The sequence below is a fragment of the Mustela lutreola genome, chromosome 15 (assembly GCF_030435805.1).
Source record: "Mustela lutreola isolate mMusLut2 chromosome 15, mMusLut2.pri, whole genome shotgun sequence".
NCBI lineage: Eukaryota > Metazoa > Chordata > Mammalia > Carnivora > Mustelidae > Mustela > Mustela lutreola.
In genome coordinates this window covers 51156388-51183724 of record NC_081304.1, presented here as the reverse complement: position 1 = coordinate 51183724, position 27337 = coordinate 51156388, and the positions used below count along the sequence as shown (strand labels likewise).

The 27337-nt window shown below is 37.8% G+C and overlaps 1 protein-coding gene across 3 annotated transcripts in view; it reads left to right on the top strand.

Annotated features, from left to right (window-relative positions):
- Positions 1 to 27337, top strand: part of AKAP10 (A-kinase anchoring protein 10) — an 80780-nt gene that overhangs the window by 24897 nt on the left and 28546 nt on the right. For all 3 annotated transcript variants that reach the window (XM_059147271.1, XM_059147272.1, XM_059147269.1), the window contains 4 exons: positions 17645 to 17743; positions 22471 to 22555; positions 23350 to 23473; positions 24509 to 24645. In XM_059147271.1, the coding sequence (XP_059003254.1) occupies positions 17645 to 17743; positions 22471 to 22555; positions 23350 to 23473; positions 24509 to 24645 (445 nt within the window). The remainder of the gene's footprint in view (positions 1 to 17644; positions 17744 to 22470; positions 22556 to 23349; positions 23474 to 24508; positions 24646 to 27337) is intronic.

Here is a 27337-nt window from a genome sequence, read left to right as displayed (position 1 = left end):
GTCAGTTTGGGAAGAATTTATATCTTAACTGTATCAGGTCTTAAAATCCATGGACGTGGTATGTCTTTATTTTCTTAAGTCTTTGACTTCTTTAGCATTGTGTAGGTTTCAGCATGCAGATGCTTCATATGTTTTATTAAATTTATATCCAAATATTTCTTATTGGTACTCTTGTGAGTGATATTTTAAAAAATTTTTGTTACTAATTTTACATCACCAGTATTTACAAATATGATTGATTTTTATATATTAACCTTCTATTCTGTGACCTTAGGAACTCAGTTATTTTAACAGCTTTTCTGTAGAATGCTTGAAATTTTCTACGTAGACATTGATGTTGTTTGTGGCTAGAATAGTGTTATTTCTTCATTTCCGATCTTCTTTTTTTTTCCCCTTGCCATACTGCACTAGCTAGGACTTTTTGTAAGTGGTGAGAATGAATATTCTTGTCTTCTTGATCTTGAAGGGAAAGCATTCAGTCTTTCACTTACTGTAAGTATGAGGTTAGCTATGTGGTTTTTTTGGTCATTGCCCTTAATCAGATTGATGAAGTTTGCTCCTCTTAATGGCTTCCTGAGAGTTGTTTGAATCATGAATGATGTTGCAGTTTGTTATGTTTTTTGTGTGTTTGATATGACCTTATGGTTTTCCTTGTGTTTTTAGTTTTTGTTTTTTTGTTTTTTGGTCTGTTAATATGGTGGATCATAATTGATTGACTTTTAAAAGTTTGAATAAGCTTGCATTTCAAGGGTGAGCTCCATTTGGTTGTGGTGTATTCTTTTTACATGTTGCTAGATTTGATTTTCTAAATTTTGTTGAGCATTTTTGCATTTATGTTTATGATGAATTTGGTCTGTGGTTTTTTTGGGCCGTGGTTGTGTAGTGGTTAGTACTCTGCCTTGTGTGGCTTTTTTGGTACTACTTTTGTCTGGTTTTAATATCAGTGTGATGTTGGCCCCCCAGAAATGAGTTGGGAAGTTTTCCCACCTCTTCTATTTTCTGGAAGAGATCATGTAGAATTGTTATTACTTCTTCTTTATATGTTTGGTAGAATTTGCAAGGGCCTGGATTTGTTTTGTTGTGTCGTGTTTTCAGAACATTTCAAACTATGAATTCAAGTTCTTTTATAGGCATGGGACTATTCAGGTTATCTGTTTCTTCTTGAGTGAATGTTAGTAGTTTGTGCTTTTCAAGGAATTGTTAATTTCATTGAATTGTTGAATTTATGGGCATGTAACTAGCATGGCCTTACTGTCTTTTTAATCTTGAGTTTGTAGTGCTAATCTCTTTTTCATTCCTGGTGTTGGTAATTGTATCATCTTTTTTCTTTGCCAGTATAATGGTTTAATCTGTCTTTTTCAAAGAACCAGCTTTTGATTTAATTAGTTTTTCTCCTTTTTCCTGTTTTCAGTTTCATGGATTCTCTGTTATGTTACTTCTCTCTTCCTGCATGCTTTGAATTTATTTTACTCTTTTTCTCGTTTTTTTTAATTTTATTTATTTGACAGAGATCACAAGTAGGCAGAGAGGCAGGCGGTTTGGGGGGGAGCAGGCTCCCTGCTGAGCAGAGTCCAACACCGAGCTCAATCCCAACATCCACCCAGGTGCCCCCTTTTTCTCATTTCTTAAGGTAGAAACTTAGATGGTTTATTTGAGATCATTCTTTAAGAGAAGCATGTAATATAGGGGCGTCTGGGTGGCTCAGTGGGTTAAGCCTCTGCCTTCGGCTCAGGTCATGATCCCGGAGTCCTGGAATCAAGCCCCGAATTGGGCTCTTTGCTCAGCAGGGACCCTGCTTCCCCCTCTCTCTCTGCCTGCATCTCTGCCTCCTTGTGATCTCTCTCTATCAAATAAATAAATAAATAAAATCTTTAAAAAAAAAAAAAAAAGATGAGCATGTAATGGTACAAATTTCCTTCTTTTTTTTTTTTTTTTTAAAGATTTTATTTATTTATTTGACAGACAGAGATCAGAGTAGGCAGAGCGGCAGACAGAGAGAGAGGGAGGAAGCAGGCTCCCCGTCGAGCAGAGAGCCTGATGCGGGGCTCGAGACCATGACCTAAGCCGAAAGCAGAGGCTTAACCCACTGAGCCACCCAGGCGCCCCTACAAATTTCCTTCTAATCACTGTTTTAACTATACCCTGCAAATTCTGATACTTTGAGCAAAAATTAAATGTCTCATTTCCCTTATATCTTACTCTTTTGCCCATGATCATTTAGAAATGTTTAATTTTTATGTGTTTGGGGAATTTTTGCCTTATCTTTCTGTTATTGTCTTAATTATATTATGGTCAGAAAACATACTCTAAAAAAATACTATTTCAGTCATTTTAAATTTGTTAAAATTTTTAAATGGTCTAGGATATGGTTTGTCTTACATACAGTAAGTATGGTTTGTCTTACATACAGTAAGTATGGTTTGTCTTACATACAGTAAGAAGAATTATGTTCTGCTGTTCTATAGTTTTCTGTAAATGTCAATTAGATTGAGTTGGTTGATGATTATGTTCAGTTTTTCTGTATCCTTGCTGATACTTTGTATGCTTTCTATATCCATTACTGAGAGAAGAGTGTTGAAGTCTCCAACCATAATTGTGGGTTTTTCCAGTTATATTTTCACTTCTATCCATTTTTGCATGTATTTTGAGGCTCTGTTCTTAGGTGTGTTTGCATGTATTTTGAGGCTCTGTTCTTAGGTGTGTACATTATATCTCCTTGGTGAATCAAATCTTTTATCATTATGTAATGTTCTTCTTGGTGGTAACTTCATTTGTTCTAAGTTCAAAAATAATCTGCTGTCTGATTTATATAGCTACTTCAGTTTAATCTGATTGGTGTTTACATGGTATATCTTTTTCTATCCCTTTACTTTTGACTTGCTCTTATTTTTTTTAAAATGAGTTTCTTTTGATAGCATGTAGTTGGGTAATTTTTTTTAATCCATTCTGACAGTCTGATTTTTTTGTTAATAAATGTATTTCAGCATAAATTTTAGTGTAGTTGTATTAAGTGTAGTTAATTGTAACATGATTACTTACATTATAATATATAATTACTCCTACTTGTTAATATAACATATGTAATGATACTAAGTATAATTATTAATGTATTTGGATTTAGGTCTCCCATTTATTTTTTTTCTTTATTCCCTTTGTTTCCCATCCTTTGGTTTTTCTATTCTCTTCTTTATTTTGGATTGTTTGATTTTTTTTCCTTTTTCTAACAATTTATGAATTTTTTTAAAAGATTACTTATTTGAGAGGAGAGAGAGCACACGGAAGCTGTGGGGAAGAAGCAGAGTCTCTGCTGAGCAGGGAGCCTGACATGGGGCTTGATCCCAGGACCCTGAGATCGTGACCCGAGCCAAAAGCAGATAACCAACTGACTGAGCCACCTAGGCCCCTATGATTTCTTGATTTTTATCTCTCTCTATAGGTTTTTTAGTGGTTTCTCTAGGGATTACAATATACATGCCTACACAGTCTACTTAAAATTAGCATTTTATCATGTTAAGTGGGATGTAGAGTATGCCACCTAGGTCCCTTTTCCTTCCCGCTCACATGTTATAGTTTGTCATCTATTTTCCTTGAAAACCCCCACAATTTAAAGAACTTAGAAGAAGAATTGTTTGATTACATTTAAACCAGATATTTGCTGTAGCTGTTATTGTTCCTTCGTTCCTGAAGTTTGGTTATTATTTCTGGTACCATTTTACCAGTGTCTCAAGAATTCGTTTAGCACTTTTTTTAGAGCAAGACTGCTATCAGATAATTTTCTCAGTTATTTTCCATCTGAGACTTCTCCTTATTTTGAATTTTTGCTTGATAGAGAATTCTAGGTTGGTAGTTCTTTTCTTTTACCACTTTGAAAGTGGTGTTTCACTGCCTCTGGCCTCTGTGGTTTCTGGTAGAAATCTGCAATCTTGGAATCATTATTACTCTGTATTTAACATCTTTTTTATAGCTGCTTTTGAGGTATTTTCCCTGTCTTTAATGTTCAGAAATTTGGTTATAGTGTTCAGGTATGGATTTCTTTGAGTTTCTTCCTATTTGAGGCTTACTAAGCTTCTTGATTTTAGAAGTTTGGTTTTTTCTCTTTTGGGGGTGAATATTCAGCCGTTGTTCTTCACATTCTTGGGAGCACTGTACTTTTTTCCTTTTTTTCTGGGACTTTAATGACGCAAATGTTGTATCTTGTCATTGTCCTGCAGGTCCTTGAGGTTCTGTACTTTTTCTAATTTTTTTCCCTGTTGTTTAGCTTGGAAAATTTCTATTCATATTATCTCTGGATTCACTGATTCTTTCCTCTGTAGTTTCATCATGCTTTGAGTCTTTCCAGTGAATTTTAAGTTTGGGTTATTATTGTTGTTATTATTATTGTTTGGTTTTAATGTGTGTGAACATGCAGTTGGGGGAAGGGGAGGGGCGGAGGGAGAGAGAGACTCTCAGGCAGGCTCCACGCTCAGCGCAGTACCCAATGCAAGGTCAGTCCCACTTCCCTGAGATTATGATCTGAGCTGAAATTAAGTAGCTTCTTAAAAAACAACAGCAACAACAACTATGTTCTATAATTCCAGCATCTGTATCATGCTTATCTTTTTCCTTTGTGAGATCATGGGATTTTCTGGGGTTTTGAAAGGCTATTAATTTTGGATTGTATTATGGACAGTTTGACTTAAGTGATTCTGGGTCATGTTTAAATCCTGTAGAAAATGGTGAATTTTTGCTTTAGCAGGAAATTTGCCTGGTTAGGTGCAGGCTACAAGTTCCAACTAGCATTCTGTAAGCTGTGGTTGAAGAGTCCATTCATTTTTTGGATTTTACTTATATGATAAGTCTGCAAGCATCCTGTCTGGAAAGGTCATAGTTTAGTTCTCAGATCCTTTGGTATGCTCTCACAGTCAAGTCCATGCATGCCCAGCTCACGTAAGAGCTCAGGAGCACACATACAACTTGGTAAGCTTTTCATGAACCTCCGTTCTGCAGTCTCCCTAATGGCTTCTGGCGCCTGGGGGAGCCCACCTTCTGGTTGTGTGGTTAAAAAGTTGGGGCTTTACTTTCCATGACTATGTCCGCCTCTAGCCAAGCAGTGAGAGGACAGAGGATCACAGAACTAGGGATTCTCCTCTTCCTAGTGGGACCACAGTTTCTCTGTAGAGCTTTAGGAGCCTGCCTGTGTGCTGCTGCCATTGCCCGCATTGCTAGCCTGGTGTTCCCTGGGGACGCGAACTAGCGTGAAAGGGATGAAACAAGAGTACAGGAAATTCACTCACTCTCCCTTATCTATAAAAGTCCCCTTTCTGCTCCTTAGACCAGAAATAGAAGGCTTCTCTGGAGCTTTTCTTGGTGCATCTGGTGTTCAGTGTCAGCTTTGGAGTGCAGGCTAGGAGATCCCGGAGGAACAGAAAGTGGGAACTTGACCCTAGTGTAGTGGTGCTTTGAGTTCTGGTTTCCTTTCTCTATCTGCCTGCTACACCATTTACTTTTTCAGGTCCTCAGATAAACTTGTCCAGTGTTTTTAGTTGCATTCTGTGGGAGATTGGGTGGGGTGTGTGTGCTTATTTCATCTTGACCTACTAGTTAGCATTTCAAATCAAGTCACAGTGTGTGGATTTTCTGTTTTCCCCTTAAAAGCAAATACATTGGGAAGTTAGTGGCTTAACATCTGCCTCTGTGGTTCCTGTTATAATTATTTTCATTGTATTAAAGTCTCTTGAGTGGCGCCTGGGTGGCTCAGTGGGTTAAGCCTCTGCCTTCGGCTCAGGTCATCATCTCAGGGTCCTGGGATCGAGTCCCTCATCAGGCTCTCTGCTCGGTGGGGAACCTGCTTCCCCCCCTCTCTCTGCCTGCCTCTCTGCCTACTTGTGATCTCTGTCAAATAAATAAATAAAATCTTTTAAAAACAAAAACAAAACAAAACAAAAAACCTCTTGAGCTACAGAAGGTGGCCATCTGTCAGCACCTCTTATGATTGTATTTAGAATGTTTCTGGAGCATAGAAATGCCTACTCTCCTCGTTCTGGTTCCAGCTCTCATTTTTCATAGCGTGGAAACACTTTTTCTTTTAAAACCTTTTTGTATTTGCCTATATCACTCTCAGGTAGCCTAGGGTTTTCTTAATAGGTCCTTTTTACCAAAAAGAATTTGGAATGGCCTATTGGCTTTTGTAGCTGAAGATTGAGATTAAGAGCTCAGAGTTGATGTATAATTTCTTCTGAGTAACTTCTTCTTTAGGATATACTGGTATTTTGTACTTCCATTTAAATAGATACTGATTTTGTTTTAGGATTTTTATGCAAAGAGGTGGAGGTTAACAAGAGCTGATCTTAATAAATGTGTTAATTTTGCTAATACACATTCTCCTTAATAGCCACTCGGAGTGACTTTAAGAATAGGCTTGCACGTTCCTTGTGCTGAAGCCCACTTCCCTTGACTTTCTTCTCTGCTTTAAGGCAATTTATCACAAGGCCTCTTCCCTCTGAGTAAAAAGAATTTCTAACTTCAAATTTTTTCATAAAAATGGCTGCTAATTTAAAATAATAGAAAAAAAAATGTGTTACTATATCAAGCAAATTAATTCTTTCAGCCTGTATTTGTGGTAAGTTTATTTTAACGGGTATTTGCTACACACCTAGTGTGTAATGCCAGGTTCTGTACTAGTCACCAAGGAGGCAGAAATAAATGAAATTGTCACAGTCTGGGCATTCAGGAAAATTTTTGTCCATTGCATGAAGTTTATAGTGTGAAGAATTAATTTATTTCTTTCTGTTTTTAATTAATATTTATTTTATTATTTTGGAGAGTGAGGGAGTGCATGGTGGGGGGCAAAGGGAGAGGGAGAATCTCAAGCATACTTCCCACTGAGCACAGAGCCTGAAGCAGGGCTTGATGTCATGATCCTGAGATCGTGACCTGAGCTGAAAATCAAGAGTCGGCTGCTTAACTGATCGAGACACATAGAGGCCCCAAGAATTTCTTTATTGTTCATGTTTAAATCTGTTAATCACAACTTTTTCTTTAAAGTCGGTGATTAAGGGCGCCTCGGTGGTTCGGTTGGTTAAGCAACTGCCTTCAACTCAGGTCAAGACCCCAGAGTCCTGGGATTGAGTCCTGCATCGGCCTCCCAGCTCCATGGGGAGTGTGCTTCTCCCTCTGCGCTTCTCCTCAATCATGCTCTCTCTCACTGTCTCTCTCTCAAATAAATAAAATCTTCAAAAAGAAAAAGTTGGTGATTAAAATATATCCATTTTAATGAAATACTGTTGTACCAAAGTCTTGATAAAGTCCTGGATATATTTGTATCTTCTGGATGGAGTCTATTAAAGTTTTGTGTTTTGGGGGTTTGTTGTGGTTAAGGATTAGTTTCAGTTAAAAGAAAAGTCCTAGCCATTTAAAAATTTTAAGACTTCTTAGTGAAATACTAAAGTGAGTAAAAAGAGTTTTGAGCCTCACTCAATAATTGAAGGAAACCCAGTAATCTGGCCTCGTAGGTTCCTAAAAGGTGTGCTTTTAAAAAACAAACCAGATGTTTTAAGCATTTCTGTGTTCCTTTGTTTTTTGTTTTAATTTGACAAAGTCACAGTGAGAGAGGGGACACAAGCAGCAGGGGGAATGGGAGAGGGAGAAGCAGGCTTCCTGCTAAGCAGAGAGTGCTATATGGGGCTCCATCCCAGGACTCTGGGATCATGACCTGAGTCAAAGGCAGATGCTTAATGACTGAACCACAAAGGTGCCTGTCCTTTGTTCTTTTATTAAAAGACTATTTCAGAAATTGGACCAAAGCATTTATCTTAATCTAGTATTTGTTTTTTCTTTCTTCTTTTTCTTTTTTAGATTTTATTTATTTATTTATTTATTTGACAGTGAGAGAGAGAGCACAAGTAGGGGGAGCAGGTAGAGGGAGCAACAGGCTCTCTGCTGAGCAGGGAGCCTGATGGGATGTAGGGCTTGATCCCAGAACCCGGGGATCAAGACTGCGCCAAAGGCAGGCACTTAACAACTGAACCACCCAGGTGCTCCTAACCCAGTATTTCTTGAGTTAAAACTGTTTTATTTATTAATTTATTAAAATGTTTGAAATATATTAAATATATATTATATATTAAAAAAAATATATATATATATATATATATATATGTCTTTTTATTTATTTATTTCTTATATTTTGGGGCACCCAGGTGGCTCAGTTGGTTGAGCAGCTCAGGTCATGATCCTGGAGTTTGGGGATCAAGTCCCACATCCGGCTCCTTGCTCAACAGGGGGTCTCCTTCTCCCTCTGACCTTCCCCCTCTCATGCTCGCTTGCTCTCATTCACTCTCGCTCTCAAATAAATAAAAAAAAAATTATTTATATAATAAAATATAAATATAAATATATATTAAAAATAAAAATATATAAAATAAATAAATGAATTATATAAATATAATTTATTGATTTATTTTTAAATAATTTATAACAAAATTATTTAATAATTTATTGATTTATTTAATAATAATTTAATAATCTTAATGATTTAATAATTTAGTGATTTGATTTATCGATTTATTAATTTAATTTTATATAAATAATATATTATAAAATATATATAAATATATATTATTTATTTGAGAGACAGTGAATGAGAGCAAGAAAATGTATATATATAATATATATATATTTTTTTTATTTGAGAGAGAGAGAGATTGGAAGAGCCTGAGAGGGGAGAGAGTCAGAGGTAGAAGCAGACTCCCCACTAAGCAAGGAGGCCAACTTGGGGCTCTATCCCAGCCAGGACTCTGGGATCATGATCTGATCTGAAGGCAGACACTTAACTGACTGAGCCACCTCCGTGCCCCAGTGTCCTTTTAATCTTAAATGAAAACTGAATTCTCTTGATCCAAAAGAAGGATGTAACCACATTCAGTGTTTCTGAAATGAAATATAGTTAATATTTTATTTAAAGGTGTCAAAACTTCTTTCGGTGAGTTTAGTCGCCTGGAAAATAAATGCATTAATGTCTGTACAACTTCTTACAGCATTTGTCTGGGATTCGCAGCTGTTTTTAGTGGTGGAAAAGCAAGAACTGAGAAGCAACCCAAGTTCTGATTTTTAGGCTTTTTGATAGACAGTTTCAACAAAACTAGTGTCTTTGTTCTGATTAACAATTTCCTCATAGTGGCTATACAATAAATGTTTGTGAGAGAGTGAAATTAGATTGGATTGTGTTATATCTGGTTAAAGGCAGAATAGTTTGCTCAGATCTTCACAATGGATACCTTTCATCTAGGCCCTGGTTGTAGAGAGCATTACTTTACACATAAGCACAACTTCCCTTCCCCAAAACCTATCTTTTTATAGCTCTGGATATTAGAGGCAGTACTGGTGCTGATGTCAGACCTGAGCTTTTGTCCTAACTCTTGCACTTTCCCTTTTTTCTTTGAATTCTTTTGTCTTTTTTTTTTTTTTTTTTGATGTATTAAGATACATGAACTCTATCTTCTTAACAAATTTTTAAATATGTGGTACGATACTGTTAACTATACATACAGTGTTGTATAGCAGATCTCTAGAACTTAGTCATTTTGGGTAGCTGAAACTTTATACCTGTTAACAGTTGCTCTCTGTATCTTCCTCCATCCCCTACAGTTACTGTTCTGTTTTCTGCTTCTGTGAGGTTGACTGTTAGATACTGCATATAAGTGGAATCCTGCAGGATTTGTCATTCTGTGACTAACTTATTTTATTTAGTCTAATGTCCTCAAGGTTCATTCATGTGGTCACATAAGGCAGTAGTTCCTTCTTTTTATGGCTGCACAATATTCCGTTGTGTGTCTGTACCACATTTTGTTTATATGTGTATCTGTCCATGGACATTTGGTTGTTTCTATATCTTGGCAATTGTGTATAATGCTGCAATGGAATGGAAGTACAAATATCTCTTGAAGATCCTGATTTCAGGTTTTTTTGTTTTTTTGTTTTTTGTTTGTTGATAAATACCCAGAAGTAGCATTCCTAAATGGTGTAAGTGTTACTTTTTTTTGAGGAGTCTTCATTCTGTTTTCCACAGTGGTCACACCATTTTACATTCCCACCAACAGTACATGAGGGCTCCAATTTCTCCATGTCTTTGCTAACTCTTGTTAACTTTTTTTTTTTTTTTTTTTGGTAATGATCATCCTAACAGGTATGAGATGATTGATATCTCATTGTGTTTCTGTTCTTTTGGTCTGTATGTCTGTCTTTATGCTAGTACTTTATGCTAGTACCGTACTGTTTTCATTATTGTAGCTTTATAATGTTTTTGAAATCAAGAGGTGTAATGCCTCTGGCTTTGTTCTTCTTTCTCAAAGTTCTTTGACTATTCAGGTCCTTTGTGAGGCCTTATGAATTTTAGGATTTTTTTTCTATTTGTGTTAAAAAATACCACTGACATTTTTTTTTTTTTTTAAGATTTTATTTATTTGACAGACAGAGATCACAAGTAGGCAGAGAGGCAGGCAGAGAGAGAGGGAGGGGGAAGCAGGCTTTCTGAGCAGAGAGCCCGACGCGGGGCTCGATCCCAGGACCCTGGGATCATGACCTGAGCCTAAGGCAGAGGCTTTAACCCACTGAGGCACCCAGGCGCCCCACCACTGACATTTTGATAAGGGTTGTGTTGAGTCTGTAGATTGTTTTGGGAAGTGACATCTTAACAGTATTAAGTCTTCCATTTCAGGAACACAGGATATTTTTCCATCTATTTGTGCCCTCTAATTTCTTAAAGCAATGTGTTACAGTTTTAAGTGTATAGATCTTTCACTTCCTTGGTTAAATCAGTTCTTAAGTATTTTGTTCTTTGTGTTGCTATTGTAAGTGGATTTGCTTGCTTAATTTCCTTTTTTTTTTAAAGATTTTATTTATTTATTTGTCAGAGAGAGAGGGAGAGAGAGCAAGCACAGGCAGACAGAATGGCAGGCAGAGGCAGAGGGAAGCAGGCTCCCTGCCGAGCAAGGAGCCCCATGTGGGACTCGATCCCAGGACACCGGGACCATGACCCAAGCTGAAGGCAGCCGCTTAACCAACTGAGCCACCCAGCCGTCCCTTTAATTTCCTTTTTGATTAGTATAGTTCATTGTTAGTATATAGAAATGCAGCTGATTTTTGTATGTTGATTTTGTATCTGTAACTCTGAATTCAGCTATCAGTTTTTTGTGGAGTTGTCAGGGTTTTCTACATGTAAGATAAAGTCATCTGCAAACAGAAATAATGTAACTTTTTCCTTTCCAATTTGGATACTGCCCCTCTCCCCATCCTAGTAGCCTTGGCTAGACTTCTAGTTAAATAGAGAGGTTAAAAGTGGGCGTCCTTGCTTTATTCCTAGTATTAGAGGAAAAGCTTTCAGTTTTTCATGATGGAGTAAAATGTTAGCTGTGAGTTCCATATATGGCTTTTATTATGTTGAAGTAATTTCCTTTTGTTCCTAGTGTGTTGAGAATTTTAAATAACAAAAGAGTGTTGAATTGTCTGAAATGCTTTTTCTGCATTTGTCAAGTTGATATGATATATCACTATAATTGATTTTCATATGTGGGACTGTCCACTTGGTCATGGTATGTGATGCTTTTAATATACTGTTGAATTCTGTTTGCTCATACTTTGTTGAGGATTTATATTTATATATATATATAATATGAATATTATATATATATATATATGTTTATCAGGGATATTGTTCCATAGTTCTTTTTTTAAAATTTTTTATTAACATATAATGTATTATTAGCTCCAGGGGTACAGGTCTGTGAATTGCCAGGTTTACACACTTCGTAGCACATACCTTCTCCAATGTCCATAACCCTACCACCCTCTTCCTACCCCCCCCTCGTCTGGCAGCCCTCTGTTTGTTTGTTCTGTAGTTTTCTTATAGTGTCTTTGCCTGGCTTTGGTATTAGGGTATTGTTAGCCTCATTAAATGAGTTTGAAAGTGTTCATTTTTAATTTCTTTGGAAAGAGTTTGAGGATTATTGTTCATTTTTCTTTAAATGGTAGAATTCACCAGTGAAGCCATCTGTTCCTAGGCTTTTCTTTGTTGGAAGGGTTTTTGATTACTGAATTAGTCTCCTTACAAATTATAGATATGTTCAATTTCTCTGTTTCTTGGTGATTCAGTCTTAGTAGGTTGTATGTTTCTAGGAATTTATTTCTTCTAAGTTGTTGGCATATATCTAATTTGTTGGCATATTATTGTTCACAAGTGTCTTACGATACTTTTAGTTCTGTGGCATCAGTTGTAATATCTCCATTTATTTTTTATTTTATTTGAGTTGTCTCTTTATTTTAGTCCAGCGTAAGTTTGGTCAGTTTTGTTGATCTTAAAAAAACCAACCTTTTCATTGATTTTTCCATTGTTTTTCTGTTCTGTATTTATTTCTTCTCTAATTGTTATTCCTTCTTTTTAATTTTGTGCTTAATTTGTTATTTCTAGTTGCTCACATAAAGTTAGGTTCTTTGAAATCTTCCTACTTTCTTAATGTAAGCATTTATAGCTATAAATGTCCCCTTGATACTGGCTTTACTGCATCCAATAAAATTTGGGTATTTTGTGTTTTCATTTGTCTCAAGATATTTTTAAAATTTCCATTTCTATTTCTTTGTCAACTCATTGGTTGTTCATGAGTATACTGTTTAATTTCCACATATTTCTGAATTTTCCAGTTTTCCTTTTGCTTTTGATTTCTGGGTTTATTCCATTGTGGTTAGGAAAGATACTTGGTAGCATTTCTGTCTTCTTAAATTTAAGACCTGTTTTGGGACCAAATGTGCGATCTGAATGTGTATTCTATTCTGCTGCTGTAGGGTGGAACGTTCTGTATCTTATCTGTCTTTTAGGTCCATTTGGTCTGTGGTGTTTGAGTCCTCTTTCATTCCAAATTTTCTGTCTGGATGTTCTATATTGATTATTGAAAATGGGGTATTGAAGTCATGGTATTGCTATTTATGTCTTCCTTCACTTCTGTCAATGGTTTCTTTATATATTTAGATGCTCTGATGTTGAGTACATATATATTTATAATTGTTACAGCCTTTTGGTGGATTGACCCTTTTATCATTGTCTCTTGTGACAGTTTTTGACTTAAAGTTTGTTTCGTCTAATACAAGGTAAGTCCCATTGCCTCTGCTCTTTTGGTTGCTATTTACATGGAATATCTTTTTCCATCCCTTCACTTTCTGCCTGTGTGTAACCTTAAATCTAAATTGGGTCTCTTGTAGACAGCATGTAGTGGGATCTTGATTATTTAAAAAAAAATACATTCAGCTTCTTTATGTCTTTTGGGGAATTTAATCCATTTACATTTAAAGTAATTATTGATAGGGTAGGATTTACTGTTGCCATCTTGTTCATTGTTTTTCTGAGTGGCTTTTAGGCCTTTTTCTTTACTTTCTCACTGCCTGCCTTTGTGTTCCCTTGTTTTTATGAATTGATATGCTTTCATTTCTTTTTCATTCTTTTGCATATTTTCCATAGGTATTTTCATTGTGGTCACCATGGGACTTATATGAAAGATCTTAAAGCAATCTGCATTAAGCTGATAAAACTTCAGTCACATACAAAAGCTATGTTTTTGCTTCTCCATTGCTCCTCCCTCTTCCCAGCACTTTCTTAACTAAAATAGATCATCTTTAGCACATAAGGTTTTTTTTTCCTGTAAAAATAGTGATAGTCTATTCTTTAAAAAAAAAAAAAAAATCTGTTCTGTTAACCCAGGGGTGCTCAAAGTATGGTTTGCACACCCATAGAGGGGCCCTAGAAAATTTTTTCAGCAGGGTCCATTTAGTCGAAACTGTTTCCATGACAATTCAGAGATGGTATTTGTCTGTTTCACGGTGTTGACATTTATAATGATGGGGCAAGGACAGCTGTGGGAAAACCTGCTGGCACTGGGCCAAATTGTAATAATAGTCATTTTGTGCTGCTCCATACTTCCAGTAAAACTAAGTGCCAGTTTTACTTAAAGATGTCTTTGGGGAAGTGGATAATTAATTTTGTTAAATCAAAACCCTTGGGTATATGGTGTTTTTTTAAGACATAAATTTTATTTTTAATTTTTTTATTTAAAGTTCAATTAGTGGGGCACCTGGGTGGCTCAGTTGATTAAGCATCTGTCTTCAGCTGGGGTCATGATCTCAGGGTCCTGGGATTGAGACCCATGTTGGGCTCTCTGCTCAGCAGGGAGCTTGCTTCTTCCTCTCCCTACCATTCCTCCTGCTTGTATTCTCTGTCTCTCTGTCAAATAAATGAATAAAATCTTTAAAAAATAATAATAAAAATAAAGTCCAGTTAGTTAACATACAATGTAATATTATTTTCAGATGTGCATATAGTGATCAACACTTTCATACAACACCCAGTGCCCATCATATCATGGGTATGTGGTTTTTTAATGTGTGATGACATGAGAAGCATGCAGAACACTTCTGCATACTCGGGTATGCTACTTGTTTTAAGGAAAAGTACATGTATATTTGACTGCTTTTGTAAGCTCAAGCAGCTGCTTTTTTTTTTTTTAAGATTTTATTAGAGGGGAGCACCTGGGTGGCTCAGTGGGTTGAGCCTCCGCCTTCGGCTCGGGTCATGATCTCACGGTCCTGGGATCGAGCCCCACATCGGGCTCTCTGCTCAGCGGGGAGCCTGCTTCTCCCTCTCTCTCTGCCTGCCTCTCTGCCTGCTTGTGATCTCTGTCTGTCAAATAAATAAATATTTTTTTAAAAAGATTTTATTTATTAGAGAGTGAACAGAAGGGAGAGGAAGAGAGAATCTAAAGCAGATTCCATGCTGAGTGCAGAGTCCCTCACAGGGTTTGATCTCATGACTCTGAGATCATGATCTGAGCTGAAACCAAGAGTCAAACTCTCAGCTGGGTGAGCCGCCCAAGCCCTCCTCAGTTAGTTGCTTTTTTGATGGAATACCATTTTTACTCCAAAGAAAGACTGTGGTTACACAAAGTTGGGTATTTTTCCTGACGTTTTCTTGGAAATGAATAAAATGAGCCTGTCATTTCAAGTATTTGTTGATAGTATTTTTTGCTGACAGTATTTGTTGCTCTCTGTAAAATGTAAGCCTTTTCAATTGAAAATTAGAATTTTGGGAAACTTATATTCATCACCCTGTGCTTTGGCAGCTTTAAAGAATGTTTGATAAGGTGATATTAATGATGTGATACACTGTGTGATGCAGTGTATCCATATTTGGAAGGTCTGTGTAAGTCAGTGAACCAATATTTTCGAAAATATTCAAAAATATGTGATGTCATAAAATCAAGAGTAAAAAGATCCACTTACCATGGGAAATAGACCATTGGGTTTTAATATAACAGACAATTTTACTGATCTAGTTTGTACTTCCACATTCTAACTAACCTTTAAGAAACTACCACTTGTCAAGTTCTGATGTAATATCAAAGAAGAATATCTTCACAGTGATTTCAGAAAGCTGTTAAAATACTCCTTTTCCCATCTCTGCATGTGTGAGGCAAGATTTTCTTAATATAAAGAGGGGTGCCTAGGTGGCTCAGTTGTTGAGCATCTGCTTTTGGTTTAGGTCCTGAGACCATCCTGGGATGGAGCCCCACATCAGTTTCCCTGCTCCGAGGGAAGCCTGCTTCTCCCTCTCCCAGTCCCCCTCCTTATGTTCCTTCCCTCTGTCAGATAAATAAATAAAACCTTTAAAAATATATACAGATAAAAGAAAACCGTTTCTCCATTCACAAAGCTTCTGATATGTGTGGGTTTTCATACCAAGCATTCTTCTCTCTGTGGGGTCCTACTGTTTAATTCATTCTGGCACTAACTCCCCAGAGGTAGCACCGACCTCCCAGGTTAAGGGCTCAGTCCCACAAGATTGCCCCCCATTTCAGGTGCCAGCTACAAGTCTCGAGTTTTTACCTGTACTTCTGGCCAACCAGCTATATAAATCTGGGGTTTCCACAACCTCTCCTCATGTTCAGTAATATTTTCATAATAACTCACCGAACCTAGGGAAACACTTTACTGGTTTATTATAAAGTATGTTATAAAGTATACAAGTGAACCACCAAGTGAAGAGTTGCAGAGGGCAAGGTCAAGAAGGATCCCTTGACAGGGTCAAGAGGCCCTGTCTTTGTGGGGTTGGGCTGTGCCACCCTTCCAGCAAATAGATGCATTCATCATCCCAGAAGCTCTCTGAACCGCTTCATTCAGGGGTGTTGTGGTTCTATAATGTGGGCACGATTGGTTGAATTACCATTTGTGATTAACTTGATGATCCCCCAGATTTTCCACTCTCCCTGGAGGGTGGGGAGTGGGGCTGAAAGTTCTGATTCTGTAATCACATGGTTGGTTTCTCTGGCAACCAGCCCCATTTCTGCATGTCACCTCATTACCATAAACTTTTCTGTGGTTGAAAGGGGCATATTATGAATAACAAAATATGCTTCTCTTACCCCTACCACTCAGGAAATTTCAGGGGTTTTAGAAGGTCTCTGCCAGGAACAGGGATGAAGACTGTGTGTGTGTGTGTGTGTGTGTGTGTGTATTTTATATCACTATATCAAAATACACTTCAGCCAACACAAAATAGCACCGCAGATTGAATGCCAAAGCAGATACGAAAACATAGCAGTTTCCTATCAATATAAACAGAGTGTTGCAAAAATGTTCAATAATGCCCTTTTCCCACTAATTGTTTTGGAAAATAGTATTTTTTTCCATAAAAAATACATTTTTGGAAATGTGTTTTGGAAATGTATTGTTTGGAAAATAGTTTCTTCTCCATAAAAAATGTATTTGTTAACTTAAAAAAGATATACTAATGTTAATTTTAACTGAGTCAGAAATTTTTCTTGTTTTTTTAAATTTCTTTCTTTTTTTTTTTCTAAGACTTTATTTATTTATTTGACAGAGGAGAGAGAGTACAAGCAGGGGGAGCAGCAGAGGGAGAGGGAGAAGCAGGCTCCCTGCTAAGCAGAGAGCCCGATGCAGGGCCCAATTCCAGGACCCTGGGACCATGACCTGAGCCAAAGACAGCGGCTTAATCATCTGAGCCACCCAGGCACCCCAGTCTTTTAAAATTTCTAATACCTTCATATCTATAGCCCAAACTCCCACTAACGAAAGATCTTTGGGTTCCTCAGTAATTTAGAGTTGCAGAGTAGTCCTGAGACTCAAAAGTTTGAGACTCATTGTTTTAACCTTCTAAGGTTGTTGAAAGTTAAACAGTTGTGTTTATGAATGTGAAATCATTTTGTAAAATATTTTAAGTGTAGGTTTATAAATAATTTTTTATTTTTAACAGCTCTTGCTGTTACATTTGCTGTGCAAGTCCTTCAAGTTGAGACTTGGAGAAGAGACCTGGAAAGAAAACATGCAGAAGTAATTGCTGTTTCAGAGCTCATTAGTTTAGATGGGAGTCAGGGGGGAGATTCACATAGAACTCTGTTCCACAAACCAGACAGTGAAAACATAGCATGCTGGAGGCTTGTTTTGTCCTAAATTCTTTGCGATACGTATTTATATTTGTAATATACGTATATGGATTTGTGTGTGTGTTTGCTTGGTCATACCGCAAATAGGTCTGCTGCTCCTGATTCTGGTCCATTACTCATCCAAGTTGCTCTTTGAATTTTGAAGTTTTCCCCTTCTTTCCTTGCAGGTATAGAACAAGATGCAGTGAATACTTTTACCAAATATATATCTCCAGATGCTGCTAAACCAATACCAATTACAGAAGCAATGAGAAATGACATCATAGGTAAGCAGTGCTTGAAGTTATGGCAAAAATAAATAAATAATGCATGGTTTGGGTTATTAACTAAGAGATTTCTTTATGAACATGGAATTCAACATATCCCTTCCTAGTCTGTTTTCAGAGCACTTTATATATCTACTGTATCTCACTTTAGATTTTCCTCTCTCATATATTGGACCCAAATTCTTAGACTTTGATTTAAATAACAACAGCAGCAAGGAAGTAATAGTAGCACACATTTATTGAGTACTCAGTGTGTCCCAGACAGCATTGTAGGCACTTTTCATGGATAAACTCTAATCTTCTAAAGAACGTTGTAACGTAAATATAGTTATTTTATAAATGAGGAATCAGAAGCACAAAGAGAGTAAATAATTTGCCCAGAGTAACACAACTCAGACATGGCAGAGTCAGGATTTGAAATAGACGCCTACACATTAAGTAGTATGCTATTTGGCAGTGTTTTTCAAACTGTAAATTCAGACCAGTCTCTTAGACCTAGCTTTCTGCCAAACAAAGGACTAGAATAGAAAAATTGAAGTGCTCAGTAATAAGGCCAAACAAACATCATTCCAGGACATTGTTTTCATATACATATATGTATACTGTGTCACGTAAATCTATGTCTCTGTAGGTCCTCGTAAGAAAAAAATTGGGGGCGCCTGGGTGACTCACTGGGTTAAAGCCTCTGCCTTCAGCTCAGGTCATGATCCCAGGGTCCTGGGGTTGAGCCCCCACATTGGGCTCTCTGCTCAGCAGGGATCTGCTTCTTCCTCTTTCTCTCTGCCTGCTTCTCTGACTTCTTGCCTACTTGTGATCTCTGTCTGTCAAATAAATAAATAAAACCTTAAAAAAAATTGTCAGTTTTTGCTGCATCGTATCAGAAGGACCTTAGGTGCACCTGTAATCACAGATGACAGTGGTTTGTTTATTAAGTAAATATTGTATTCCCATCAAGCCCTAGTACTGAGTTTTAATTTTTATTACAGGGACTTTGTATTTTTGATTTATGAAATGAATCATGCTGTTAACAGATTCTTCCCAGCATGGGGCTCCTGAAGTCTTCACCAGAGATACTTTGCACTCATTCATCGTTGGAGACAGTAAAACCCTTTCCTGTCTGAGCTGTAGTTCTTAAATTGGCCCACCATACTTCACAGTGAACAATTGTTGGCTATTTTGGGGCCCGTCAGATGCCGAGCCCATTGTTTTCCTTTTCTTTCTTCCACACAGGTGCTTCTAGCATGTAGGTCTTGTGGATAATGGTTGTTTGTCCCCGTTTGCTTGTATTTTGGGTTTTCACCCAGTTTTGTTGCAAATGTTGTCATTGGATTTTGGCTTTTCTATGTAATTCCTCTATTTTTATGTGGGAATTTGTGGTTACCATCTTCCAGACTTCTCTAGACCAATATTTCTTGTATAATAATACAACTAGGGTGTCCTAACTGATGAGAATTTGATTGTTGGGGGAATTGATTGGCTAGTGATTCCTTTGGGGACTCGTTTGTACCAGTGAATAACCAAACTATCTGGGTTAGGAGAGAAAAGGGGGAATTTTTGAGCCAAATACATTACATTTAAAAATGAAATATCAGGGACGCCTGGGTGGCTCATTCAGTTAAGCGTTCACCTTCAGCTCAGGTCATGATCCCAAAGTCCTGGGATCAAGTCCCACATCTGGCGCCCTGCTCAGCAGAGAGCTTGCTTCTCCCTCTGTCTCTGCTGCTCCCCATGCTTGTGCTCTCTTTCTCTCTCTCTGTCTTTTTCTCTCTCTGGCAAATAAATAAAATCTAAAAAAAAAAAAAACCAAAAACCCCACAAATATCACTTCAGTTCTTTTTTTCCTTTTCTTAAACTGTATCAAATTAATGATACAATACCATGAGGGGGAAAATAATCTTTGGAAGTATAAGTTGATAATATTTAGTGATTAAGGGATCTGAGAAAGTTAAAATGTTAATTACCTGTATGTTTTCAGACCAGTCGTTTTTCCTCTTTGAGCCCCATTCTTCTTAATCTTACCCCATGTTCTCCTCTTTTGGTTGGAATATTCTAATACAGCTGTACTTCAAATACGTTACAGTTGGAAGAAGTCTGCACTTGTGCTGTTACTGTGTACCCCACCTGCCTAGTTTTGCTGTAAATGTTATTCATGGGTTTCTGGTGTTGCTAATTACTTCCTTTTTATATGGGGATTCAGAATAACTCAGAAACTATGCTTCCACTCTCTCCTTCATTTTCTGCAAATCCTTGAAGTAGAATTTAAAAAATATTTTGAAGGTACAGCTGATAGAATTTGCTGATGGTTTGAAAATAAGCAGGGTAAGAAGGAAAAAGGAATCAAGCATGACTTCATTTCTTTGAAAAACCTGAATAACTGGGAGAGTAAAATTGCCATTTATAAAATGAAGAAGATTGTAGGGGTAATAGCTTAAGGGAAAAATCAGGAGTTTGGGTTTGTAGGTGCCCAAATGGTGAAAGTCACGTATGCAGTTGGATATCTGTGCAAGGAGTTGATGGGAGAGGCAGGCCTGGGTTGGCGATGTGTTTGGAAGTCATCAGGATATAGATGGGTTTAGAGCCATGGAGAACATTATCCTCAGAATGAGTATGGTGAGCAGACAAGAGGGCCAAGGACTGTGTCTTGGGGCAGGCCTAACATTCACAAGTCTGGTGGGTGAGGGAGAACCAGCAAAGGAGACACAGAAGGAGCAGCCTGTAAAGTCAGCTTTGTATCTGCTATGTCTCAGAAGAGTAGGGTATAGAAGGGTATAGTAGTTCTTAATGGAAGCCAAGTGAAAAAGTGTTTCTGGGAGTCAGGGAGTGATCAGAGGTATGTTAAATCCTGCCGAGATTTTAAGTAAGATGAACACTAGGAATGGAATGGGTTTGCCAGCCTTGTGGACAGCTGGTCCGTCAGTTACCTTAATTTCAGTCCACCACTGGAGACAGAAACTTCGCCAGAGGAGGCGGAGTGAGGACAGCAGGTATGAGCAACTCCTAAGAGGCATTTTGCTATAAAGATGAGCTGGAAGAGGATGTTAAGTCAAGGGACAGTGGTTTTTGTTTTGTTTTTTTGTAGCGATGTGTTATAAGCGTATGAGATATAGCATACAAACAAGTATGTATGTATAGCACACAGACTCTAGCTGGTGAGTATGAGGCAGCAACAAAGGAAAAATTGATGCAGGAGACAGAGGACAACTGCTGTAAGAAAGAAGTCTTGAGGCAAAAGAGGATGGGGCCCGGTGCTCAATGCGGAGTGCATGGTAGAGGTCCAGGTAGATGTGGGAGTGATGGAAATAATTTTCTCATTGCTTCTATTTTCTTATTGAAGCAGGAAACAAAGTTATCAGCAGAGAGAGTAAAAGAGCTGTTAAGGTGTTCCAAGAGAGAGGAGAAACTGGGTTGTGTGTTGTCTGGCAGAGTATGAGAGTAAATGGACCCAGAAACTGTAGTACGATCCTTGGGTTTCATTCAGGTCTCACTAAGGTCGTGAACTTTAGGTGAAACCAGCCATCGTGGGTGAATGTTTTTTTCCAGCCATATTTAATAGCTGGCTAACCAGCTTACTGATGTGCTGCGGTTTACTTAGGTAATTCCTAATTTTAATGCATTTTGTGTTTCTACCAAACAACATTCTGATAAACTTTTTTACAGATAAACCTTTTTTTACAAATCCGTAACTCTTTTAAGTTGCCGTCTTAGAGTTGCTGATTGAAAGGGCATGTTTATTTTTAAAGCTTATGCTATAAACTCCCACAGTGCTCTCCAGAAAAGGATATACCAGTATATTCTCACTAACACTAGTTAGTGTCCGTTTTCCCATGTCCTTGCCCAAGCAAGGCAGTGCAGTGTTTAAAAAATTAAACTTGTGCGTTGTTATAACAATTTTGTGCCAGTTTACTAGACAAACAGTAGGGTGCCTCCTTATTCTAACTTGTGGTTATATTTACTTGACTGCTAGTGAGCATGTATATTTTTTCATATTGACCATTTTATGTTTATTCTTTTTTTTTTTTTAAGTTTATTTAATTTTTTTTTAGTGATCTCTACACCCAGCCAGCATGGAGCTTAAACTCACAACCCTGAGTGAGCATCCCCTCCAGACTGAGCCAGCCAGGCACCCCTTTTGCAAACTATTTCTTCATGTCCTTTCCTCATTTTTCTTTGGGGACATTTTTTACTAGTTTGTAGGAGCTCTTGATATATGAATGATAATAATCTGTCATATACAGGGTAAACTGTCATTGGTTGCTGCACAACCCCCCCGTTTGCCTTAAAAAAAAAAAAAAGATTTTATTTATTTTGACAGAGATCACAAGTAGGCAGAGAGGCAGGCAGAGAGAGAGGGGGAAGCAGGCTCCCCGCTGAGCAGAGAGCCCGACGTGGGGCTCGATTCCAGGACCCTGAGATCATGACCCAAGCCGAAGGCAGAGGCTTAACCCCCCTGAGACACCCAGGCGCCCCCCAGTTTGCCTTTTTAATTTTGTTTTATGGGTGTGTTAATGCATAGAAATTAATTTTATGCTATTGAATCTTTTGATTTCTGCCTTTATATCTATGGTTAGGAAGACTTTTCCTACCTCAAGATTGTATGTCCATCTGTATTTTTCTTAGCTCTATTTAAAACTCTCTGATTTGTATGCCTCTCCAGTTATTTCCTACTCTGATCCACAAAGGTGTATGGTTTGGATTTAGTAGAAATGTATTTACCATTTCTTTTACAGCAAAGATTTGTGGAGAAGATGGACAGGTGGATCCCAACTGTTTCGTTTTGGCACAGTCCATAGTCTTTAGTGCAATGGAGCAAGAGTAAGTTAATTTCATACTTTCACATTTTGGGTTTGGGGATTTGGGTTCACTCAACTACAAAGAATCAATTTTTGAGGACTTAAGTATTTTGAATGTTTACAGGATCTTATAGGCATATCTAAGACTTGGTTCATGGTGCCTTTTAAATATAAATTATGTGAACTCTTAAAAATAAAACACGTTTGTTTTTAATGTTAGTATTTCTTAAGTTAAAAGAATTTTTTGAAAATTCTGAAGTCATTTGGGGGTGATTATTAGAATAGTGTGACTATTAGAATTTATTTAAGCTATGCACGTGTTCAGTTAGATACCCTAATTTGTTAGCGTACGCTTTAAGCTTAATGGTTGCTCTATTACTAAATCCACATAGATTTGTTGAAACTGCCTCCATAGTTTTTTTTTTTAGATGAATTACTTTTGCATGCCTGTAAGGAAAAAAATGTACATATTGATTCATTTAGTATTTATGAAAAGGGTGCTCTTTGCAAGGCATAGTTAGATATAGTACCTTCTTTGAAGGAACTTACATCCTATTAAGAGAAGTAGGGTATGTTCTTTGGTTACATGTAATATGAGGTAGCTTGTGTCACATACCAGAGGAAAGCTACAAAGTTTTAAGAGGTGGGAGAGATTACTTCCAGGTCTAGGAACCAGGAACGACACCATGGGAGGAGAAGTAGTGTTGACCTAGGCTTTTAAGATATACTAGGCACAGAGTGGAAAGAGTATATTTTTCCCAGTTAAGCTCTTTCCTTGATCATTCCCTCAAATTTTCCCTTTTTGTCCACGTGCAGGCACTTTAGTGAGTTTCTGCGAAGTCACCATTTCTGTAAATACCAGATTGAAGTGCTGACCAGTGGGACTGTTTACCTGGCTGACATTCTCTTCTGTGAGTCAGCCCTCTTTTATTTCTCTGAGGTAAAGTCTGCATTTCCTTTCGCACTCTGTTAGAGCATTCCAGCCTCTAAACTAGAAATGCTGGGGCCCCCCCTCTATAGAAAATAACATGGAAGAGCCAAATCATTTCCAAAAAGATCACTGAAATGAAATAATTTTCTTAGGTTAAGTTGTACACCTAATGGCAAGAGTACTTTAATGGCATATCAGTCAGATTAAAGAGAACATGAAAACTCAGTGTAAAATAACTCTCATTTTGAAAACTTAATTAAACTTCTTACAAGGTAATACCTACTTTTAATTATCTGGAGCCATTTTAAAACCATGGACTTAATACTTGATTCCAGGGCACACATATTTGTGGACCAGACTTCAGAAGAGAGAAAGAAAAGGAGTAAATTTTTCCTACTATCATCACTTTTATTTTAGCCACCTGATAGGATTTCTCAAGCAATGAGTAGATTAATCTCTTTGAGGCATATTTGTTAGGTTTCAGCAAATGAAATTCTTTTCCTTGCAAAAGCAAATGACTATTAAGTAGAGAGGAGAGGATTTTCCAGGCTCACGAAACATTAATGTAGATATACCCTTGCACTCTGCCTCTCCCAAGAACAGAGCTTTTGGTTGATTTGCTTTCTCACTCCCTCTGTTTCCCGTAAGTTTAAGGCCCCATTTGTTCAGGTTGCAGTGGCTGCATGGAGGGATGGAAGTGATAGAGTTTAAAAGACTTGGTCTGCTAAGTTTACTTTTTGTATGTTAGCCACTGAGGGACCACGGATCATCTTTACTGTGATTCTGACTCCAGTTCCCTTAAATTTGTACCCAGCAGTGTGGTGGGGTTTTTGTTAGTTGTTTGGTTATTTCCCCTCTGTGAGAATGATCTTCAACTTTTCAGTCTCAAGAGCGACTGTGAGTTGCTGACTGGCATGAACTGAACGAGTACATCTGTTTTTGTTTTTTGTATATGTCTTATATTTTTAATGGTTGGGGTAATGGATTAGAGGTGGTTAGAGAAATCTATTGATAGTCTTGTGTTCTTGTATTTTTCCTTCCTAGTACATGGAAAAAGAGGATGCAGTGAATATCTTACAGTTCTGGTTGGCAGCAGATAACTTCCAGTCGCAACTTGCTGCCAAAAAGGGCCAGTATGATGGACAGGAGGCACAGAACGATGCCATGATTTTATATGACAAGTGAGTTTTATTGATGTATTCAGCGTCTGGCAAATATTGAGTATTTGATATGTATATCAGAAGTAAAGACAAATCCAGTTTTTGCTGTCAAGGAGCTCACACAGAATAGCATAAAAGCCTCTTTTCCTATGGGACATTTTAGGATTCTTAGAAAAAAATATTTCTGCTAGGGGAATGGGTGGTTTGTATGTGGCAAGAAGGATGATGGTGGTGGAGTTAGGGGAGGTTTCACAGAAGAAAGATTTGAATTGAAACCTGAATAATGAATTGAATTGCTAGCCGGAGAAGGCGGGAAAGAACATTCTAGACAGAGGCATTGGCACAAGCAAAGTCAGAGAAACTTAGGGTGTGGCACTTCCAGGAAACTTGAGTTTGGGTTAGTAAAACTTGGGTAGGCAATCTAAGAGGAAGATGAAACTAAAGGGAATGTATTGTAAAGGGCATTAGATATCTGTGTACAGGTGTATCATATTTCTGGTGCAGATCTGTGCAGCCAAGTTATTACTCATTGAATAAGAGTTTTTCATTGGTCTTCATTGAAAATGAGAGGATGGCAGAATCTTACAGTGAACAGAACTGAGAACATCTGGTCAGTCGAGTGCTAAGCCTGTGGTCAGCCGTGTCACCCTTTTTTTTTTTTTTTTTTTTTTAAAGATTTTATTTATTTATTTGGCAGAGACACAGCAAGAAAGGGAACACAAGCAGGGGGAGTGGGAAAGGGAGAAGCAGGCTTCCCACCAAACAGGGAGCCCGATACGGGGCTCGATCCTAGGTCCCTGGGATCAGGGCCTGAGCCGAAGGCAGACACTTAACGACTGAACCACCCAGGCGCCTCCAGCTGTGTCAGTCTTTTAATTTTCATTTAATTTTTCTTAATTCTGTAAAGAAAAGTAATGTGCTATTTGTATCCACAAGCAACCGCTGAGAGGATAACTTGACAGTAGAGGAAAACCATGGGATGTCAGGGTTGCAAGAGAGCTGAGCGCGCATCTAGGTCAGCGGTTCCTGAGCACTGCTCTGCAGGTCCGTGCTGGGCTGTCTGTATAAGAACCAGCTGGAAGCTTGTTAAAAATAGATTTCCAGCCCTCCGCTCTAAGAGATTCTGATTCAGCACGTTTGAGGCATGACCCAGGAATCTTTATTTTTAGAAGATACCCCAGATGATGTTGATGGGTAGCCAGATTCGGGATCTAGTCTAGTTTTCCCCTTTTGCAGACAAGAAAATGAAGACTCTTTTTTCTCAAAGTCACAGGGCAAGTTAGTGGCAGAACTTGAGCTGGATTACAGTTCTTCATGTTTTCCCAGTGTTTGTTTCAGTATAATACATTTGTGAGAAATATTACATAAGAAACATTGCTAATATGGATTTGGAAATAGCAAGTGTTTTCTTTTAGAAATTTGGTCTGGTGTGCCCCAAAATTCAAATCATGGAGGAATATTTGCCAACTTGTTTTTACAAGTTGGGAGACTGTTTACGAAAAGGCTAATAACAAAAAAAATTTTTTAAATTTTATTTTAATGCTAAAATAGAAGAGTGACACTAGTACCAAGGTTCTGGCTGGAGTTCAGTAGCCACCCAGAGCAGAGACCCTGTTTGCCCACTGGATCCCATTTTTACATTGGGAGCCATTTTTAAATGAAGATCGCTGTATGGCATCCCACTGGCACTGTCACTTTGTCAAGTTCATTGTGCCAAATTTGACTTCACCAATCCCAGTTCTTGAGGTTTTTAAAAGATTTATTATTATTATTATTATTATTATTATTATTATTATTATTTGAGAGGTAGAGTGCGAGCAAGCATATGAAGTGGGGAAGGGCAGATGGTGAGGGAAAGAATCGAGAATCTCAAGCAGATTCCCTGCTGAGTCTGGAGCCCGACAGTGGGCTCCATCCCATGACCCTGAGATCATGACCTGAACTGAAATCAAGAGTTGGACACTCAGCTGACTGAACTACCCCGGCCCCCATGCCCGTTTGGTTTTGCATCTTATGTATGTATCATCACAAACATACCCGATCAGTCTTTCTGTGTTTGTATCATAGATAAGATTTAGAAGTCCCTAGAATGCTTGGAAGAGAACATGCATATATTTTTTGCTTTTAATCCTTTTTTTGGTGTCTACCTTATAATCCACTTACCAAAACAGTAGTTTTGCATTACATCTTGTGAAGTTAGAAATCTTTGAGGTATCATTGATTACTCCTTTTCCCTTCTACACCCACTCCTCATCAAGTCCTGTCATTCTATCCAAATACGTGAAATCCATCTACTTGACCCTCGGTGCTATCATAGTTTGAATTCCTGCATGTTTGACTTGTGCCTTGTAGCTACAGTGGTGTTTTCTCATTGTGTCCAATGCAGAGATCTTTTCTGCTCCCTTTCCAGAGGGAAGAACTGTGTCTTACCCTCTTTTAAGTCCATTTCTGTCTCCTGGGTGTTGAACAGAGAATAGGGGCCCGTTAAATATGTGTGATTGGTTTCTTTTTCTTTTTGTAGCCTGACCCTCGCAATCTTAAAACAAGAACTGAGGAAAATGGAAGGACAGAGAAAGGTAGCAAGTTGACCCAGATACCTTTGGGGCTGTGGGAATAAAGGTTGCAGCACGGCTTCTAGAAGCCAGCTCTCAAGTCCTACATCCACAGGCTGAATCAAGTAGCCTCATAGAAGAGTAGGTGCCAGAAGTTGCTT